Genomic DNA, 21,855 nt, shown 5'->3' with positions numbered 1-21,855 from the left:
GTCCAAACTCTTGCCACCTCCTGTCGCCTCCAACTCAAAAATATTGCCAGAATCCGTTCCTCAGCCCACAATCTACAAAAAATTTCTTGTGTATGCCCTCATCATCTCCCACCTCGATTACTGCAACACCCTCCTCTGCGGCCTCCCCGCTAACTCTCTTGCATCGCTCCAGTCTGTTCTCAACTCTGCTGCCCGGCTAACCCACCTCTCTCCTCGCTACTCCCCTGCTTCTCCCCTCTGCGAATCTCTCCACTGGCTCCCAATTCCCCAACGTATCGAGTTCAAACTACTAACACTGATCTACAAAGCCATCCACAACCTATCCCCTCCATATATCTCTGAACTAATTTCCCAATATCTTCCCTCACATAATCTCCGATTCTCTCAAGACCTCCTACTCTCCTCCACACTTATTCTTTCCTCACACAACCGCCCTCCAAGATTTCTCCCGAATTTCCCCCATCCTCTGGAATTCCACGCCTCAACACGTCTGATTATCCACCACCCTCGGATCCTTCAGACGGAACCTGAAAACCCATCTCTTCAGGAAAGCCTACAGCCTGCAATAACCATTCTGCCGCCTCACTACCACCCGAGCTGCCGCCTTACCACCACCCAAGCTGCTGCCTCACCACCACCCGAGCTGCTGCCTCACCACCACCAGAGCTGCCACCTCACCACGACCAGAGCTGCCGCACCCCCGATCTTCTCTCTCTTCCCCATTATCCCATAGAATGTAAGTCCGCAGGGACAGGGTCCTCTCCCCTCTGTACCAGTCTGTCATTGTACATTTGTTTACTGTAAACAATATCTATAACTCTGTACGTAACCCATTTCTCATGCACAGCACCATGGAATTAATGGTGCTATATTAACGAAAACCAACTTCTCCACCATTACAGAAGATCGACTCTCCACTCTACTCTCAAGATCGCATCTCACCACCTGTGCACTTGACCCAATCCCTTCCCACTTCATCCCAAACCTCGCCACAGTCTTCATCCCGACTCTAACCTATCTATTCAACCTATCACTAACAACTGGTGTTTTTCCCTCAAGCTTTAAACATGCCTCAATCACACCTATCCTCAAAAAGCCTTCTCTTGACCCATCCTCTGTATCTAGCTATCACCCTATATCACTTCTCCCCTATGCCTCAAAACTACTGGAACAACACGTCCATCTTGAACTGTCCTCCCATCTATCTTCCTGCTCCCCTTTCGACCGTTTACAATCAGGCTTCCAGTCACAGAACTCCACTGAAACTGCCCTAACTAAGGTCACCAATGACCTATTAACTGTCAAGAGCAAGCGACACTTCTCTATCCTTCTCCTCCTGGACCTGTCCTCTGCCTTTGACACAGTGGACCATTCCCTATTACTACTAACCCTCTCATCCCTTGGCATCACAGACTTGGCCCTATCCTGGATCTCGTCATACTTAACTGACCGAACATTCAGCATCTCCCATTCACACACCACCTCCTCACCTCGCCCCCTATCTGTCGGAGTCCCGCAAGGTTCAGTTCTAGGGCCCCTTCTCTTCTCCATTTACACTTGTAGCCTGGGACAGCTCATAGAATCTCATGGTTTTCAGTATCACCTCTATGCTGATGACACACAGATCTACATCTCTGGACCAGATATCACCACCCTACTAACCAGAATCCCTCAATGTCTATCCGCTATTTCATTCTTCTTCTCTGCTAGATTTCTAAAACTTAACATGGACAAAACAGAATTCATTGTCTTTCCCCATCTCACGCGACCCCCCCAACGAACCTATCCATTACAGTAAACGGCTGCCCACTCTCCCCAGTCCCACAAGCCCGCTGTCTTGGGGTTATCCTTGACACTGATCTCTCCTTCAAACCGCATAACCAAGCCCTTTCCACTTCCTGCCGCCTTCAACTCAAAAAAATTTCACGGATCCGTACATTCCTAAACCAAGAATCTGCAAAAAACCTAGTCCATGCCCTCATCATCTCCCACCTCAACTACTGTAACCTCCTGCTCTGTGGCCTCCCCTCGAACACTCTCGCACCCCTCCAATCTATTCTAAACTCTGCTGCCCGACTAATCCACCTGTCCCCCCGCTATTCCCCAGCCTCTCCCCTCGGTCAATCCCTTCACTGGCTCCCCATTACCCAGAGACTCCAGTACAAAAGCCTAACCATGACATACAAAGCCATCCACAACCTGTCTCCTCCATACATCTGTGACCTCGTCTCCCGGTACTTTCCTGCACGCAACCTCCGATCCTCACAAGATCTCGATCTCTACTCCCCTCTTATCTCCTCTTCCCACAATCGCATTCAAGATTTCTCTCGCGCATCCCCCTACTCTGGAACTCTCTACCACAACATATCAGACTCTCACCTACCATAGAAACCTTCAAAAAGAACCTGAACACCTACCTCTTCCGGCAAGCCTACAACCTGCAGTAACCACCGATCGACCAAACCACTGCACGACCAGCTCTATCTTCACCTACTGTATCCTCACCCATCCCTTGTAGATTGTGAGCCCTCGCGGGCAGGGTCCTCTCTCCTCCTGTACCAGTTGTGACTTGTATTGTTCAAGATTATTGTACCTGTTTTTTATTATGTGTACCCCTCCTCACATGTAAAGCGTCATGGAATAAATGGCGCTATAATAATAAATAATAATGTGTTCATATCACAATTATGATATGATTTATTTTGGTTTTCCAATGAGTCTGTAAAAATATTGCCCTGGATTTTTTCATAAACTGTCCAGAAAAAATAAAAAGCCAGGTTGGCACCCCTTTGGGGATGTCTGATTTAAAGCACTACCTTCTGATATTCAACTATGTTACTAATTTATTGATGTTATCCCATTAATGTAGGCTTACTCAATGAATATAATATTTTTGCCTTATTACCATTGAGTGAAGTCATGTAGCTTTGTTCATTATCATAAATAGCCCCTTACCTCTCCTCCTTAGTAAGATTTGTAAGGGCAGATGATCTTCTTGATAAAATAAAACTGAAATAAATAAAAATAAATAAATGATGAGACATTTTATAACATTGAGCAGCAGCTGTCAGAAATCAATAACGACTAATAAAAACAGATCCCAGATACAGCTTTAGAGCTTTGAAGAAAACCTGACATCCGATATATGCTGTCCAATTGTTGGTTAGCATGAACATTTTACTCTGCAGCACTGTAGCATAGCAAAGAAATTATAGCTTGAAGAGCTGGCCGTGGACTATAGGGAGAGACTAACTAGACCTGTATGACCCTTGCCAGTTTCTTCCCATACCCATCGCCTCATACCCACCCATACAGTTTTCACCCATGTGTGTACACAGTGAGAAGCCTGTCAATGAACTGCAGCGGAGCTGGGAGAATCCGGCCAGGGACATTGGACTAGCTAGTAGCAATGGGCTAACCTGAATGTTAAAGTTTGGGGTCCGTACAGGACCTCAAACGTCCATGCATGGACTTCTCCCGGAAGTCCGCGTTACTGTTCTGGTTCGGCAGCTCAAACGAAGATTGTTGAAAGGATGTAACGCAGCTAATCCTGTAAAAGCTATATCAATGCTATTCCTGTGTGGGTACTTCCGGACCCATTACATCCATATGAAGTATTGACATGGCTGTCATACGCCGGCGCACTGTGTAAAAAAAAAAAAAGATTAAAAAAATGATGTGGGGTCAAATCTATTTTTGATAACAAGCGCAGGTAAAGCTGACAGCTGCGCGCTGCAGCCCTTAATTGTCAGCTTTAACTTAGCTTAGATATCTTTTAACTGGACTAGATACTCTGACTCCACACCGACTTCAATTCGATGAGCATGCACTTGTTCTCAAGGGGGAGGGTAATACTTCACAGCCAGACTCATCTTCTGTAAGAGCAAAGCAATGTTTCCACCTCACCATCTATTGTAAAGTGACAGTCAGGACAACCCCATACACGTTAGTTAGCTGACTGTTCCCAATTAAATCTATAGGCTCAGACACAGTTAATCTAATGTACACTACCTAAGTTTACAGCATAAGAAAAAAACATGAGATACCTAGTTAACATTTTTTTTTTATCAAAAAGAGTAAATGTCACCCAACCAGAACAGGGTGACCTCAATGTGGATGGCCCCTAACTCTAATGACTCACCTCTCCATGTATCCAGGCAGTCCTCAAATAAAATGGGGAAGAGACTAGATCCAGGCATGCTCGTGATGAAACCTTTTTGGGAAAAGATGGGTGGATAGGGGTGCACAACCCAGGAGGCGGTAACAACCCTAATTCAAGCTAAAAAAACAAAACAAATAAGGGCGCTTATGTATATTGGCAACAGCTAATGACGAGCGAACGTACTCGGATAAGGTGTTATCAAAGCATAATCGTGTGCTAACAGAGTGTCTTCGACGTGCTCGAAAAATATGTTGGAGTCACCATGGCTACATGTCTAGTGACTGTTCGACAGCCGCATCACATGCATGGATTGCCTATTTGTTAGGCCATCCCTGCTTGTGTTGGGGCTGTCAGACAGCTGCTAGACATGCAGCTGCAGAGACTCGAACATATTTTTCAAGCACGTCGAAAACACTTGGTTAGCACCCGAGCATGCCCTGATAAAACCTTATCTGAGCATGTTCGCTCATCACTAGCTACAGCATATTTGTGCACTAGCATACTGCATTAATAGTCCCATTGGTGTGCGCCCCTTTTTTGTAGTTTGTATTGGGGTGTGTGGCCTCTTCCCAGGATGTGCACCCTTATCCATCTATCTTTCCCAAAAAAGTTTAATTACAAGCTAAGCCTTGTTCCTATCTCCTCTTCATTTCATTGAAGGCCTGTCTTGGCACATCGAGAGTTGTCATTAGATTTAGAGACCATCCATATTGAGGTACACCTTGGCGCAGTTGGCTTTTAAGCTTTTTGTTCAATAAAAGTTAACTAAGTCCCCAAGTTTTAACGGAGTACACACGTGGTCAAAACTGTTGGTACCCCTCATTTAATGACAGAAAAACCCACAATGGTCACAGAAATAACTTGAATCTGACAAAAGTAATAATAAATAAAAGATCTATGACAATGAACAAATGAAAGTCAGACATTGCTTTTCAACCATGCTTCCACAGAATTTAAAAAAATTAAAACTCATGAAATAGGCCTGGACAAAAATGATGGTATCCTTAACTTAATATTTTGTTGCACAACCTTTTGGGGCAATCACCGCAATCAAATGATTTCTGTAACTGTCAATGAGACTTCTGCACCTCTCGACAGGTATTTTGGCCCAATCCTCAAGAGCAAACTGCTCCAGCTGTCTTGTGTTTGAAGGTTGCCTTTTCCAGACGGCATGTTTCAGCCCTTTCCAAAGATGCTCAATAGGATTAAGGTCAGGGTTCATAGAAGGCCACTTCAGAATAGTCCAATGTTTTCCTCTTAGCCATTCTTGGTGGTTTTAGCTGTGTGTTTTGGGTCATTATCCTGTTGCAAGACCCGTGACCTGCAACTGAGACCTAGCTTTCTGACACTTGGCAGCACATTTCTCTCTAGAATCCCTTGATAGTGCCAGATGCAACAAAGCAGCCCCAGAACATAAAGCCTCCTTCATGTTTCACAGTAGGGAATGTGTTCTTTTCATGATATGCTTAATTTTTCTGTCTGTGAACATAGAGCTAATGTGCCTTGCCAAAAATTTCCATTTTTGTCTCATCTGTCCATAGGACATTCTCCCAGAAGCTTTGTGGCTTGGCAATTTCCAGTCTGTTTTTTTTTTAGATTTTTCTTCAACAATGGTGTCCTCCTTTGTCGTCAACCATGAAGTCCACTTTGGCTCAGACAATGACGAATGGTACGATCTGACACTGATGTTCCTTGAACTTGAAGTTCGCCTTTAATCTGTTTAGAAGTTTTTCTGGGCTCTTTTGTTACCATTCGTATTATTCATCTCTTTGATCTATCATGAATTTTCCTCCTGCGGCCAAGTCGAGGGACGTTGGTTACAGTCCCATGGATCTTAAATTTCTGAATAATATGTGCAACTGTAGTCACAGGAACATCAAGCTGCCTGGAGATGGTCTTATAACATTTACCTTTAACATGTTTGCTATCATTTTCTTTCTAATCTCCTGAGACAACTCTTTCCTTCGCTTCCTCTGGTCCATGTTGAGTGTGATACACATCATGTAACCAAACAGCACAGTGAGTATCTGTAGCCCTATATACAGGCCCACTCACTGATTCCAAGATTGTAGACACATGTGATGCTAATTAGTGGACACACCTTGATTTAATATGTCCCTTTTGTCACATTATTTTCAGGGGTACCATCATTTCTGTCCCGGCCTATTTCATGAGTTTTAATTTTTTTTAAATTCTGTGGAAGCATGGTTGAAATGCAATGTCTGACTTTCATTTGTTCATTGTCATAGATTTTCTATTTATTATTACTTTTGTCGGACTCAAGTTATTTCTGTGACCATTGTGGGTTTTTCTGTCATTAAACGAGGGGTACCAACAATTTTGACCACGTGTTTACCTATAGCAATAGTGGAATTAATATACTCATTAATTGCAGTGTGCTGACATATCCTGTATGCATATATGAAAGTATCCAGACACAGTCACTGCAAAATGCATGGAGTTGTGCCAGGTAAATACATTTGTAGCAAAGAATAGGCCACCAATTGCAAAGTCTTCAAAAACAATCTCTAGCCACCTTACATATCACTTTTTTATAGCTAACATGTTGGATTAATAAACTTTTCTTACCCCATAATTGCTGGGGATGAACCATCTGGCTTTGTATCATCTAATGCGATCTCAACTGGAGAGTTTTCATCATCAATAAACATAGCTCCACAGTAATCTTTAGAAAAGCAAGGAGATGGTTACGTTCTACTTAAAATAACGTATTTGCAGTTACCATATAGCTATTTCTATATTGTTTCTGCAATACTAGCTACTTCAGAGTCTTCGTCATATGTAACAGTTTGAAATGCGTAAGCATCCTGAAACAGAAGGGTTTATTCAGCCCAGTAATATGTGGGAATAGTGATACAGGTAAAGGCTTGATATTCTCAAAGAGATTCTATAGAGCATTTGTTGGCAAACAACATACAGATATATGGACAACTGAGCTTACTGATTGGTTCTAAAGAAGAAACTCCACCACTAGAGACTCCTTTACTAATTAAAGGGAATCTGTTTGTAGCATCAAGCCTCATAAGTCAACTGTATGGAATGCAGGTCATAGGAAGCTGAATAAAATTATACCTTGATATCTGCGATCTGATGTCTTATTTCAGAGAAAAACATTTTTTTCTAATAAATAAATTACCTCTTCCAGGCTATGGGGAGGACGTTACCTGGAAGATAACTCTGCATAGAGAGCTTATTTTAAATATAAGGGGGACGTGCCAGTGTGCGACAAGTAACTAACACGGAAAAGGAGAAATTAAATTTGTTTTCTTCCAAAGACATTTTTTGCAGCTGTCTGAGCTCTGCTGTATTTATATTGTAACAATATTGCAATTGCCTGCCTGTGAGATGAAAGCTGAAGTTGAGAGTAACCTCTAGATGTGCCAGGTATAATCACACACAGCTCTGCAGTGAGATCAGGAGAGCAGAGAGCGGCCATCACACATCACACTGGTAACTCCCCTTCATGTAAAATAATCTGTGGAGGCAAAGTTCTCTTCCAGGCAGCATTCTCCCCAGAGCCTGGAAGAGGTCATTGACATAAAGAGATAAAAGAGGATTTCTCCACAATAAGACATCTGATATGAGACACACAGGCATCACTCATCACAGCACTCTATAACATGTATGCCCATATTAACAGTTGACAGATTCCCTTTAATAAAGTTACAGCTTAATTTACTTTATTGCTTTTCCCAAATCACTTCTAAACGAAAAAGACTTGAAACATTCCAATTCCATCAGTAGGATACAGGTGCTGCAGTTATTTCTTGTGTATGATTTAGTAAATGCCTCAACAAAATTTCACAAAGCTTTGAGGTGGTATGAAAAAAGTTATCTTTATTCTCATGAAGTGGGCAATGATTAAAGGTGTTGTCCAGTGTAATTGAAATAAGGTCCACAGTCTGAATCTGCTTTATCCCCTTCATTATCCAAAGATCTAGCGTTTTGGCTTTCTCCTCCCCTTCTTCCAAGAGCCATACGTTTTTTATTCTTCTGGCCATACAGTCACAATTAGGGCTTGTTTTTTTTTTGTACTTTTGAACACCACCATACAAAACCATAATTCTGGAGCTTTGTTTTTTTCTCATTATGCCGTTTACCGATTGGATTAATTTATATTTTGATAGATCGGACATTTCTGAAAGCAGTGATAGCAAAAATGTGTATTTTTGTTTAGTTGATTTATTTTCAATGAGGAAAAAGGGGGGTGATTTAAACTTGTGTTTTTTTTATTCTTTTCAAATTTTTTAAAACTTTTTTTAACTTTATTTAATTGTACCTTTAGGAGACCTAAAGCTGCGATCGTCCGATCGCCTGTGCTATACATGCATCAGCCCTTCTATGTATAGCAGAAATCATGATCTCCTCGCTCATTGGCCGGCATTAACAGGAGAATCATAATAGCAGGCACAGGGGTCTTCTGCAGACCTCCAGCTGTCATGACAACCCACCAGCTCCCCAAGATTACAAGACAGGGGTGTCGATGGGTGGGACTTGAGACGCGCTTCCAGCAGTCGCGTGCTAAATCCCGCTGCCAATGAATGACAAAGGGATTTAACTGGTTAATAGCTGTTAAAGGCACTTGATGGCTGATTAAATCAAACATCAAGTGCAGGAAAAGATGTCAGCTCAGTGTGCAAGCCCACAAAAAACACAGAGACACTACCTTGACGTACATATACGTCAAAGGTAGTGAAGGGGTTAATATTAAAAAAGACTACTTACCTTCTAGATCTTCCTTCTCACATTCAGTATTTGGTCAGTATTTTACATTAGTATTTGTAAGGCAAAACCAGGAGTGGAACAATGAGAGGAAAATGATAATAAATACAGAAGTGGTGACGTGTTTCTATCACCCACTCCTTGCTTTGGCTTACACATACTGAGGTAAAATACTGACCGAATAATGAACGTGTGATTGTGGCCTAAAGGCCCTATGGTTCCAGTGCTGCATCTCCATTGCCCTCCACCAGTCCTTATTTGCGTGGCTGCATTGGTAACATCACATGTAAAACATGTGGCAGCTGCAGCCAATCACTAGACTCAGCGGCGATGGTACAAGGTAACTGAGCTCAGTTATTGGCTGCAGAGGTCACATGCTGGAGATGGGACCAGAATGCTATATCCCTATAAGCAAAGATCAGAGGGGGCAGTGGATAGATGGCGCTAGCGAGCACAGTTACTGTGAAACAGACCCAGCCTGCGGGCCATTTTTCTATGAAATCAGACAACCACTATAATGGTAACAGCCACAAATCGGGTTTATTATTTTTGAAGATCGAAACAAAACAGGAAACACTTCAAAATACATAAAGCAATATTATAGTCCAGAATAAAAAATAAGAAAAAAACAGCTCACCCTGGCTCTAGGCGTGTAGAAGCACGAAATCCGTAAGACCAAATGTAGATAAGATGCAGAAAAAAATTCAGCTTCTTAGAAATTGCAGAATTTATGGAAAAACCATTATAGAAATCAACCCATGGTATTTGGATGGGCAGCACAGCTGTGCTGTCATGCATTGATTTGATTTTTATCAATCTTTTTCAATAAATTCTGCAATTTCTAAGCAGCTGGACAATAGTCCAGAAGACGTGAACTGAATCACAAGCCTCTGTCCTAGTCTTGTGGTCCAAAAGCCGCAGTTTGTCAGCCCCATATTTCCCCGGTATCATGTAGCTGCATGCTCTCTTGTCTTTTTGTCCAATAAAGTGACAGCCATAGCTGTATGGGCTCTGTTGCTTAGTCTCGGGTTTTATAGCCATGGAATAGCTCTATCCTGGCTGTTATTGGTGCACTCATATTATGGGAGACCCATCTACTGTATGGCACAGGGTTGCGTAGACCACTAGACATATACCCAATGACCTACAGGTGCCATCCTGGTCCTACTGTACGTATCTTGTCCTAATCCCTCCTACAGGGAGCCAAGATACACATCAACATATTTTAAGGGGTCAAAAAAGGAATGATAAACCCCCCTCCCCCAACCACGGGAGATTAATTGATTAAAATGACTATAACACCAACCACTACAAAAGCAGTGAGTCCGTATAAAACATAATGGACAAACAAAACAGTAAATCAATAATAGACACACCTTGGCTTTGCTTATGGCAGCCTAAATTTTACTGGAGGAGCATGATTACCATCATGCCTAATAGATATTCATATTAATAATGATCAATATATATTTTTTGAGAGCTCTCTTTTGTTCAAAATCGTATACAGTGAAACAAATATTGGTATAATAATTATAATATGTGTTTACCTAGCTTTCTCCAAAATGCTTCTTTGTAATACATCATGGTCTTTATTACGGATCCCATTGGAAGCCTCTGAATTAACTGATTTCTAATAGGTGGCAAATCAGGGCTAAAATGAATCTTTGTAGTTAAAACTGGTGGTATAGCACTTATAACATACCGTGCCTGAAAAATAGAACCAGTACATTGATCGCTATTACTCACACAATTTCTAGCGGACAGCAGTGCAATTATCAATGAGATTTGTGTCACTGTGGCATACAGCTCACGGGGAGCGGTGTAACATGGCACTCTATAACAAGACCCCCATACACATTAGACTAACGGCTGCTGAATCCCTGGTATGTCCTATTTCAGATTATTTTTTATGCTCTTCAAGAGATATGGTCACCATCAGAGAAGTCTGGCAACGGTTCATAAAGAAGACAGGAGCACTCCGCAGTGCGAACACTCCTGTATATGGGAGAATCGGGCAAAAGAGTTAAATTGTATGGGGGACTTAAAAGGGTATTCCCATCTCCAAGATCCTATCTCAATATGTAGTAGGTGTAATAATAAATACCTCCAATTAGAAATGTAGTATAGTTCTTCTGATTCACTATGTCTCTATCTTCCTGTGTAGGCATTGCAGGACCTTAGGTATCCATGCTGACGACCACTGATATAGTGACAGTTAGTTAGCTAGTTGCTAGTGTTCATAACCATGGATACCTAAGGTTCCTGCAATGCCGGCACATGAGGAAAAAGACATAGCGAATCAGAAGAACTATACTACATTTCTAATTGAAGGTATTTGCTAATATTATTATTACACCTACTACATATTGGGAAGGGATCTTGGAGATGGGAACACCACTTTAAGTAAACAAAGGCAACGAAAAAATATCACACCAGCTCACCCTGCCCAGGTATTGTTCAATCTAATAAGTGTGCGGTGCTCGGACGAAGACCAAGGACCGGCTTCCGAATTAAAATCCTCAGGTAGAAGGCAGGAAGACATCCAGCAACCGTAATAAGGAGAACTGTAAAAACATTATTAGTAACTACCGTATATACTCGAGTATAAGCCGAGATGTTCAGCCCAAATTTTTGGGCTGTAAGTGCCCCTCTTGGCTTATACTCGAGTCAAGGTGGGTGGCAGGGTCGACGGGTGAGGGCGCTGAGGCATACTTACTTGCTTCCAGCGATCCTGGCGCTCCCCCTGCCGTCCCACGGTCTTCTGTGCTGCAGCTCTTCCCCTCTTCAGCAGTCACGTGGGACCGCTCATTAGAGAAATGAATAAGCGGCTCCACCTCCCATAGGGGTGGAGCCACATATTCATTTCTGTAATCAGCGGTGCCGGTGACCGCTGATAGAGGAAGAGGCTGCGGCACCGAAGACCAGCTGTCCGGGAGAAGGAGCCGGACGCCGGGACCAGGTAAGTATGTAATATTCACCTGTCCGCGTTCCAGCCGCCGGGCGCCGCTTCATCTTCCCGGCGCCGCTCCGTCTTCGCGTCTCTTCGCTCTGACTGTGCAGGTCAGAGGGCGCGATGACGCATATAGTGTGTGCGCCGCCCTCTGCCTGATCAGTCAGAGCAGAGAGACGCCGGGACCGGACGCCGGGAGCTGCAAGCAAGAGAGGTGAGTATGTGTTTTTTTTATTTTTTATTGCAGCAGCAGCAGCAATGGCACAGATATATGTGGAGCTCTATGGGGAAATATGAACGGTGCAGAGCACTATATGGGGCACAGATATGGGACAATATGAACAGTGCAGAGCACTATATGGGGCACAGCTATGGGACAATATGAAAGGTGCAGAGCACTATATGGCACAGATATATGTGGAGCTCTATGGGGAAATATGAACGGTGCAGAGCACTATATGGGGCAGAGCTATGGGGAAATATGAACGGTGCAGAGCACTATATGGCAGAGCTATGGGGAAATATGAACGGTGCAGAGCACTATGTGGCAGAGCTATGGGGCAATAATGAACGGTGCAGAGCACTATATGGCACAGCTATGGGGCAGTATGAACGGTGCAGAGCACTATATGGGGCACAGCTATGGGGCAATAATGAACAGTGCAGAGCACTATATGGCACAGCTATGGGGCAATAATGAACGGTGCAGAGCACTATATGGCACAGCTATGGGGCAATAATGAACGGTGCAGAGCACTATATGGCAGCTATGGGGCAATAATGAACGGTGCAGAGCACTATATGGCACAGCTATGGGGAAATATGAACGGTGCAGAGCACTATATGGCACAGCTATGGGGCAAGAATGATCTATTTTTATTTTTGAAATTCACCGGTAAATGCTGCATTTCCATCCTAGGTTTATACTCGAGTCAATAAGTTTTCCCAGTTTTTTGTGGCAAAATTAGGGGGGTCGGCTTATACTCGGGTCGGCTTATACTCGAGTATATACGGTATTAAAAAATTAAGAGGGAAAAAGATAAAGACAAACATAATATGCCTATAAACAGGGCCGTATTTGTCACTAGGCACTCGAGGGCACACACCCAGGGTGCCAGGACGTGAGGGGGCGGCACCTGAGCAAGGTTTTTTTTGTTGCGTTTTTTTAGTTCGGGGTCGGCCTGCCCACCCACCTCAGTCTTTCAGCTGCTGCGGGCAGGGCCGCCATCAGGGCATTACTGTCCTTACTAATGTATTGGGCCCGATGAACAGTAGCAAAAAGGGGGCCCTGATGCGCTGGCAGCCCAGGCCCTCGTCCCTTGCTACAGTTGGTCGGGCCCCAGGTGCAATAGTTCATGGCTGCTGCAAGCCAGACACATAACACTGTAGTTTCATCCAGCACCAGAAATCAGTGCTGTACCTTTAAGCAGCAGCAGGCCCAAGTGCATCATGGTCCTGACGCCGGTCATGTGACACGCTGCTCACTCTTCTTCATTCCGGAGCAAAGCAGCATGTCACGTCGGCAACAAGCAGGTAGAGGAGCCGGGCAGTGTGTGAGGACTCGGAGGAGGCTGCAGAGGTGAGTGAGGTGAGTGAGGAGATGGAAATCTGATGTGAGTGAGGAGAGGGGAGGCTACTGAAGTGAGGAGATGTGAGGTTACTGAGGGGAGGCTGCTGAGGTGAGGAGATGGGAGGCTGCTGAAGTAAGGAGATGGGAGGTTACTGAGGGGAGGCTGCTGAGGTGAGGAGAGGGGAGGCTGCTGAAGTAAGGAGATGGGAGGTTACTGAGGTGAGGAGAGGGGAGGCTGCTGAAGTGAGGAGATAGGAGGTTGCTGAAGTGAGGAGATGGGAAGCTGCTGAGGTGAGGAGAGGGGAGGCTGCTGAGATGAGGAGATGGGAGGCTGATGAGGTGAGGAAATGGGAGGCTGCTGAGGTGAGGAGATGGAGGTTACTGAGAGGGGGCTGCTGAGGTGAGGAGATGGGAGGCTGCTGAAGTAAGGAGATGGGAGGTTACTGAGGGGAGGCTGCTGAGGTGAGGAGATGGGAGGCTGCTGAAGTGAGGAGATTGGAAGTTACTGAGGGGAGGCTGCTGAGGTGAGGAGATGGGAGGCTGCTGACGTAAGGAGATGGGAGGTTACTGAGGTGAGGAGAGGGGAGGCTGCTGAGGTGAGGAGAGGGGAGGCTGCTGAGGTGAGGAGATGGGAGGTTGCTGAAGTGAGGAGATGGGAGGCTGCTGAGGTGAGGAGACGGGAGGCTGCTGAGATGAGGAGATGGGAGGCTGATGAGGTGAGGAGATGGGAGGCTGCTGAGGTGAGGAGATGGGATGTTGCTGAAGTGAGGAGATGGGAGGCTGCTGAGGTGAGGAGATGGGAGGCTGCTGAGGTGAGGAGATGGGAGGCTGCTGAGGTGAGGAGAGGGGAGGCTGCTGAGGTGAGGAGAGGGAAGGCTGCTGAGGTGAGGAGATGGGAGGCTGCTGAAGTGGAGATTTCAATCGCTGATATGAAAGTAGCCTAAGTCACTGCCGACAATGTCTGCATTAGTCATACTCACCAATGGGGGAGGCAGCACGAAAAGTGCCTAGGGCAGCATAAACTCTAAATATGGCCCTGCCTATGCGTTTCGAGCACTAAGAGTCTTATAAATAGTCTTTCCCATTGCATTTGCTGGATGTCTTCCTGCCCTCTACCTGATGATGTGGGACTTATGTTTGGATAGTCATGCCTGTTTAATGCCAAAATTCAGCGAAAGCTTGAAAAATGATGAGTTGAAGTGTCAATTATATTAGAAAGCGATATGAAGTAATCAATAGTGAAAATAAATCTCTTTTACAAACTTTTAGGCAAGTATTCAGAGAGGAGAATACCAGTGACAGCAATGGTCACAATGGGGTCAACTTTATTAAGAGATTGAGTTATCTACTAAAAGAACCAGATCTTGTAAATCACTAAACTAGAAAAAACAATTTACTTACATGATAGACTTCATGGTTTAAGGTTTCCACAATGACAGTTTCCCCAGTCTGATCAAGCCTGACCACTGGGCTCTGTAATTTAACTCGATCCTTCAGAAGCTCCATTAGCTTCTCACTAACCTGCCCAGCACCTCCGACAAACTTCCTCTCCTAATAAAAAAAAGACAAAATAACAGAAAGAGAGACCAAGATAAAAAAAGAAACCAAAAACATACTGCCCATTATACTTCATTAACAAATAATTACAATAACCTGTATCAAAGAAATCATTGGCATATCATTTTTTTATAGATACAGGACGAAATAAGTGTCTCATTTTGATTGACCTTCCAGGAATTTCTGGACAATTGGCAACCCTAAAGTCAAAAATAACTAATTGTTTTCAATGGGCAATGGTGCAGTTAGAGGCAGGACGCTGTATTATCTGTAAAAAAAAAAACTTTTAAAACAGGGGTGGTATTTTTTACTCAAATCCTGAATGTAATGAAGATGATCGCCTAGCAGTGATCTCTGCAGGAAATGTCAGTCTCTCGTTATCCTCAATGAACTGCAATATTCCAGATTATTTTTGTTAAACTAACAAAATGTTTAAAAATACAACATGCTAAAATTGACATAAAAACTTAATTCGGACAATAGGTCATGAAAATGTAAGGGGAAGAAATCAACTAGGCATGTCTCCTCCATAACAGGTCCAAAACCGTCAGGGCAGTCACCTAAACTACAGGTGGGAAAGCATAAAGTGCGGGACCGCTCCCTGTACTCGAGAGAAGGTGGCGTGGTCAATCTGAGAGGACGTTTGTGCATGAGGATTCAAACAGTTTGGGCGGGAACATCGAGCGCACGAGACGGGTGTGAGGTACAATCAGCTGTGAGGCGACTGGGCAGAGTAGAGCAGAGCCTGGGAAGGCAAAGCGCTTTGACAGGAGACTACCGACTGGGTACCGCTCAGACACCGCTGTCCCCGCTGACATCACTGCCCTCGCTGAGACCGCTGCCACAGCCGTCCCCGCTGACAGCACTGACCGTGAGACACAAGGTCTATGAACGGTACTTAGGCACACATCGAAACGGCAAGGCGAACCGGGCTGCCCGTTGTAAACTGTGTTTGGGAAGTGCTGCAGGCCTCCATAGTGTTGGGGCACTCATCGCTGAGGATAAGGACGTTTCCCTTTTCACCACCTTATCTGCTGGACCCAAGACCCTCGTCAGGATCCCGAGGAGACGCCGCCATCGCCAGGACCATGAGAGGACACCGCCAACGTCAGGAGATACTACCCCATCTTCCTCAGGACTGTGACAGACTCCCACTGCAACGCAATCTAAGAGGCCCCAGTCACAGACAGGAGTCCGACCATGACTGGTGTCTGAGTGATAAGTTATATTTAATAGAATTTTCTGCTTTACTTATCCTTGTTCTTTAAGTTATCCCTATTAGACATTTGCTGTATTAGGCAATATTATCCCTCCGTTCTCTCCCTGTGTGGAGTCTCTGCTGTATAATAAACCCCTATCACCCTTGGTCTGTGTACAGTCCGTTACTGCATGCTACGTACCTGCAATCTCCTCACAAAATTACCTTTCAAAGCTAAGCTGGCAGCTGGCAAATATCAACGGCCGAAGCTTACTGCATGTCTAACACTATTAATAACATACTTCTTAATGTTTTTGGATCTAAGTATGAGGTTCACATGGAGGGAGATGCTCTAAATAATTACCAGCATGGAGGCCTTTTTTAGCAAAAACATTCTGCCTTCAGCTCATTAAAGGGGCAAGACTACAACCTGCAGTAACCACCGATCGACCAAACTGCTGCACGACCAGCTCTACCCTCACCTACTGTATCCTCACCCAACTATCGGACAGGGTCCTCTCTCCTTATGTACCAGTTGTGACTTTTATTGGTTAAAATTATTGTACTTGTTTTTTTAATATGTATACCCCTCCTCGCATGGAAAGCGCCATGGAATAAATGGCGCTTAATAAAAATCTGTCAGTTAATTTGCTCCTAAACCCATAATATGCACATGTAGACCAGTGAAGGTATCTCTATATAGGTATTTTTATATCATCAATCCATTGCCTGAATCTTGAAAAATCCACAACCGCGTGTCTGCACAGTATAGCGGTCACCTCGCTTTTGCAGGCTAACTTGCCCTCCTTTAGAGTTCTACTATGCAAGCAGAATGCTGACGCCTGCGCCAACAGGAGGGCAAATTAAAGTGCAAAAGAATGGGACGGTTGCACTATGCAAACTAATTATCTCCTGGCCAGTGCCTGAAGTCAGATTTACATCAACTATCCATCAACAGATGGCAAGAGGCGACAAGAATGTTAATGGGAATCTGTCAACTTTTTTTGCTATGTAAGCGGAGTACAGCATCATCTAGCAGCTGAGACACAGACTTCACAGGTGTGTCACTTATTAGGCTGTGCTGTTTTCAGACAATAAAGGATTTATCATAAAGGAACTAATCACTGCCCAGACTGGCTACCAAGGGCGGAGTGGTCCAACCACGTGTCTTCCTCTGATAAGCAGCTCACTGTCACTATACAATGAGCATAAAAAGCTGTGACTCAGTGGTGTGGGCAGGATTAGCTTTCTGAGCCCTGCTTAAGAACTCTGATTTTGTCACAACTGCTGCACCAAGTAAACTAAGTGCTACATTGCTGGAATCAGGGTATCTTTTACTAAATTACGCTGCTAACAGGTGAAGTAGCAAAAATCTGCTGACATATTTCCTTTAGTAACTCAAAGGAGGCATTATTCCACCCACTACACTTAAAGGGAACATGTTACAAGTTTTTGCTATGTAATCTGAACACAGAATAATGTAGAAACAGAAATCAGAATTCTAGTGATATATCACTTACTGGACTACTTAGGCTAGGTTCACACTGGGCATTTTAGCTGCATTTTTTATACTTTTTTATGCTAATTTTCAGTTGCTTTATACAAAACAAGCAAAGCCTATGAGATTTCAGAAATCTCATACACACACATTGTTTTTTTGTCATCAGTATTTTGTGCTTTGCATGTTTTTTTGGACAATAGAGCATGTCACTTCTTTCAGCATTTTTCATCTATGACTAGAATGGGTGGTGAAAAAAAAACACCAAAAATGCAGGTATCAGGTTTTGCTGTGATTTTTTTGCCAAAACCTGATTATATGGAATCACTTTTTTTTTCCAACACTAATTTCAGCATGCACAAGAGACAAATCTGGCATGCCAAAACCGCAGCAAAAAACGCACAAAAATGCATAAAAACAGGCTTTTTTTCTGCAGCTTCTTTCTTGCCAAGATATCAGGTTTTGCTGCAGAAAAAAAATAAACGCTGAAAAACGCCTAGTGTGAACTTACTCTTAGTGTAGTTTTTAATAAAATAACTTTTATCAACAGGAGCTTATCACCTAATGATTAGTAAACCTACTGCTTTACCTAACTCCGTACCACCACTGATTTTCAGTTTTCTGCCTACGTTCAGTTTACACAGAAAGCTGCCAATAGGTGTGGCAGGGTTATACAGAGTATATAGCAAATATTGCTAAGGGAAAACTTAACTTTTACTTATAGTTTTTTTTTTTAAATGGCTATCGTACCAATAAAAAAGATAAAAAAGAACTAAACACACATAACAGACAGAACATTAAAGTGCGCAAAAAAGCCCAAATGTCTTTCAACCAAAGTGTTAAGGAGTCCTGCTACCATACCTTGTTACAATGTTGAGCCCTCTAACCCCGACCACACCACTGATTGGCAACTTTCTGTGTATACTGTGCTTTGTCTTCAAGCTGCCAATCAGTGGTGGTGGCGAGGTTACACAAATTAGCTGGACTGCCCTGCACTTGAGACCTAGTCAGGCAGTGATAATCGCATGCTGATAAAACACTGACTGTATTGAAACTACAGCATACAGCCTAGTGAGACACATGCCTGGAATCAGGCTCTCTTGCCGTATATTTGCTGCTCTCAGAATAAATATAAAAAACCTGCGACAGATACTCTTTAAGGAATATTGATGAGATAGCTAGCAAGGAGAGCTGCTCTAAAAAAGAAGCTCCTGTTCAGGTAGACTGGACTAGTCCATCCCTGTAATACATAGTTTGTCTTTCATTTTAAAGGTAACATGTAATGCAATGTTTCCTTTATATGGCTAGACATGATTTCTCTGGCAATGAAGGGGGAAAGCTAGATCCACTTAGAGATACGGACCAGCTTCCATTTAAACTATGACATGGTTTCTCCAGTCACTTGTATCACAGTACTTTATTTTTGAGCAATGAAACATAAATTACCTGGCCTCCATTTTCCACTGAAAACATTCGTTCTGTTCCACCACAAAGTTTCACATACCAGAGGAACCATAGCAGAGAAACGTGCTGCGTTTCAGAAGTAACATTCACATTCACAAAAAGCTGTGCGAACCTTTTAGCTGCCCTGTTAAAATATATGGAAATCTGTTTAATTTTACACATAAAACATTCTTTATCTGTAGATGTGAAGGCTCAAATATCATTGTCCAGGCAAGAAACACAACAATATAAAGTGTGTTCAATAATTTATCTACCTGAATATGAAAATAAAATAATAACATTTTCTGGGAAAACTGAACTTTCTACTTTTCAATGTAATCCCACTTGACTTCAAAATAGAAGGCGATATCTTGATGCTGCATGAACCCTGTCACCGCCTATTTGACTCCATTATCATCAGGAAACTGTTGCCCACACAGAAATTTCTTCAGGTTCCGAAAAAGAAAGTAATCACTGACATCCAGTTCTGGACTGTAGGTTGTATTGTTAAGCTTCATTCCCTGATAGCAGCTTGCGATTTACAAGGCTTGCAAGAGCTGGCACATGGTCGTGAAGAAGCAACATACCCGCCGACATCTTCCCTCAGTATTTCTCTCTGATTGCCTCACGTAATGCCTTCATTGCTGAAGCATAGGTGTCTACAGTAATTGTTGTATTGTGTGGCATACAATTTAGTAATAAAATATCTTCCGTAACCCAAAAAACTGTTGCCATGATCTTTCAACACAAAATTTCTTTGGAGCTGGTGACTCATTAGGTTTCCATTGTATGGACTCTCGTTTGGTCTCAGGATCATTGTGGTGGACCCATGTTTCATCACCCGTAATAATTTGTGAATAGAAGTCTCCTGGATTTTCTCTAAGCATGTCTAAGTTCGATTGTTTAAACTGCTGGCGACATGTTTAGTACTGACTTTGACCCAAGTATCTTCCTAAATCATGGTCTCCACTTCACGGCGCATTTCCTCTCAAAATGCTTCAACAAGTCACCCTGAGGTAGATAACTTATTGAGCACTCTTCGTACATTTTATAATAAAGTGTAAAACTGATCAATTATAGTAGGAGCGGTACCATAGATAAAATATAACTTTTAATATTCAAGATTAAAATATGGGTAGCCAATAACTCGCAAGCAGTAGTCTTAAGGCAGCCTGTATTTTCAGTGCCACACGCTTCACTTCCAGTGATGTCACGAATATTCATAAGCCATAATGAGTGGGACTGGAAGTGAAGTGTGCGCAGCGAAAATACAGACCACCCACTACCTCCACCTGCTGTAGGGTTACCGTTTGCCTCCACGACTGCTATTCCATACATTACCGACACGCCGCTACCTCCGGGACTCCATACTTGACAGGATGGTGCTGATTCGCCGCTGCTGCTTTTAAGAAGTGGGAAAGAAACACCCCCTTGAAAGACTCCCGGACTGCCGGAGAGAGAAGAGACACTCAGGGAGAGGGGAGATTTGTGGACCCAGCAAGTGCTGCATCTCCCCCCTTGGCGTATACTCGAGTCAATAAGTTTTCCCGTTTTTTGAAGTAAAATTAGGTACCTCGACTTATACTCGGGTCGGCTTATACTTGAGTATACACGGTATATTATGAAGGGTCCTGGGTAATAGGAACCCTCCTAAGTTTCAAAAAGGACAATTATGGGGTGCTATAATGATATCACAGCCCCTTTATGTGGCAGAATGCTGACAGCAGGCTGTGCAGAACATGGATCAAATGCTTACCTGGAGCAGCCATTTAATTTTGTGATACTGACCAGATGGAATAATGGATGGAAAGGGAGACATGTCGGTAGATATATAGGTAATGTGGGAACCACCATACTTTTAAGTATGGGACAAAGGGTTGTTATGGAAAACACTCATTACCCTATAAAAATTGATCCCAGCGTCATGTGACCTGGCATCACCAAGACTTGGATGTAAGGTCAGATTCTAACGCAAGAAACCTTTTATTGAGCGCTGGTTCATTTTATCACATTAATGTCTATATATGTCATTGCGCGGTATTGGCTACCCATATTTTAATCTGGAATATTAAAAGTTATATTTTATTTATGAAATCTGATCCTGCTTAACCCTACTTAGTCCTAGTGCTTTTTGCTTATCCAATTATAGTGGGAGATCAGAATTTAGGTGTACATCAATTTAATTTAACGGCGTTTTTACATTTATTATACACCAATGGGATATGTCATAAATGTGTAATGGGTGGATTGTCCCACCACCTATCAGACATTCGGATCCACACTTCTGGATCTCCGCTGCAGACTATAAGCTCTTGCAGGAATTGTAAAACGCTGTGTTGTTTGCCTCTTTGGGTGTAAATACCTAGGCATATCAAAGCTTCCATAAAATATAACTTCTAATTGATCACAAATACAGCCCCAGTTTATTGAACTGATGGCAAATTCTAAGTTCTACAATTTTTTCAAAAATAACTATTGCCTTACAATACACAGAACACATAAATATTACTTTGTCCAACAAACTTTATCTATAAACTCCTTCATTGTCATCTTGTCCCATTCGTTTGCATGTGGTGCTTTCCAAGGGGCGTCAACTGGAATCTGAATAAGAAAAGAAAAATCACATGGGTTAGAAAAACATTCCATTTAGAGGCGGGATAAGAGTTATGGTATATTTCTGGATATTGTTAACATTTGATTACCAATTGCTTGTTTTGCATGCAAATGCCCCTGA

General features: G+C 43.2%; 1 protein-coding gene across 1 annotated transcript in view; it reads right to left on the bottom strand.

The window, feature by feature from the left end:
* The window catches only part of LOC138673067 (amine oxidase [flavin-containing] A-like), a 141,793-nt gene that overhangs the window by 60,358 nt on the left and 59,580 nt on the right, over positions 1 to 21,855 (bottom strand). Inside the window, exons 5-10 of the mRNA XM_069761648.1 lie at positions 21,631 to 21,722; positions 19,125 to 19,266; positions 14,827 to 14,976; positions 10,453 to 10,612; positions 6,752 to 6,848; positions 2,956 to 3,009 (exon numbers count right to left, since the gene is read on the bottom strand). Coding sequence (XP_069617749.1) covers positions 2,956 to 3,009; positions 6,752 to 6,848; positions 10,453 to 10,612; positions 14,827 to 14,976; positions 19,125 to 19,266; positions 21,631 to 21,722 — 695 coding nt within the window. The remainder of the gene's footprint in view (positions 1 to 2,955; positions 3,010 to 6,751; positions 6,849 to 10,452; positions 10,613 to 14,826; positions 14,977 to 19,124; positions 19,267 to 21,630; positions 21,723 to 21,855) is intronic.

This window comes from Ranitomeya imitator, chromosome 3, assembly GCF_032444005.1.
Source record: "Ranitomeya imitator isolate aRanImi1 chromosome 3, aRanImi1.pri, whole genome shotgun sequence".
Classification (NCBI taxonomy): domain Eukaryota; kingdom Metazoa; phylum Chordata; class Amphibia; order Anura; family Dendrobatidae; genus Ranitomeya; species Ranitomeya imitator.
The sequence above is the reverse complement of the archived record's forward strand: the minus strand, read 5'-3'. Positions and strand labels throughout refer to the sequence as shown.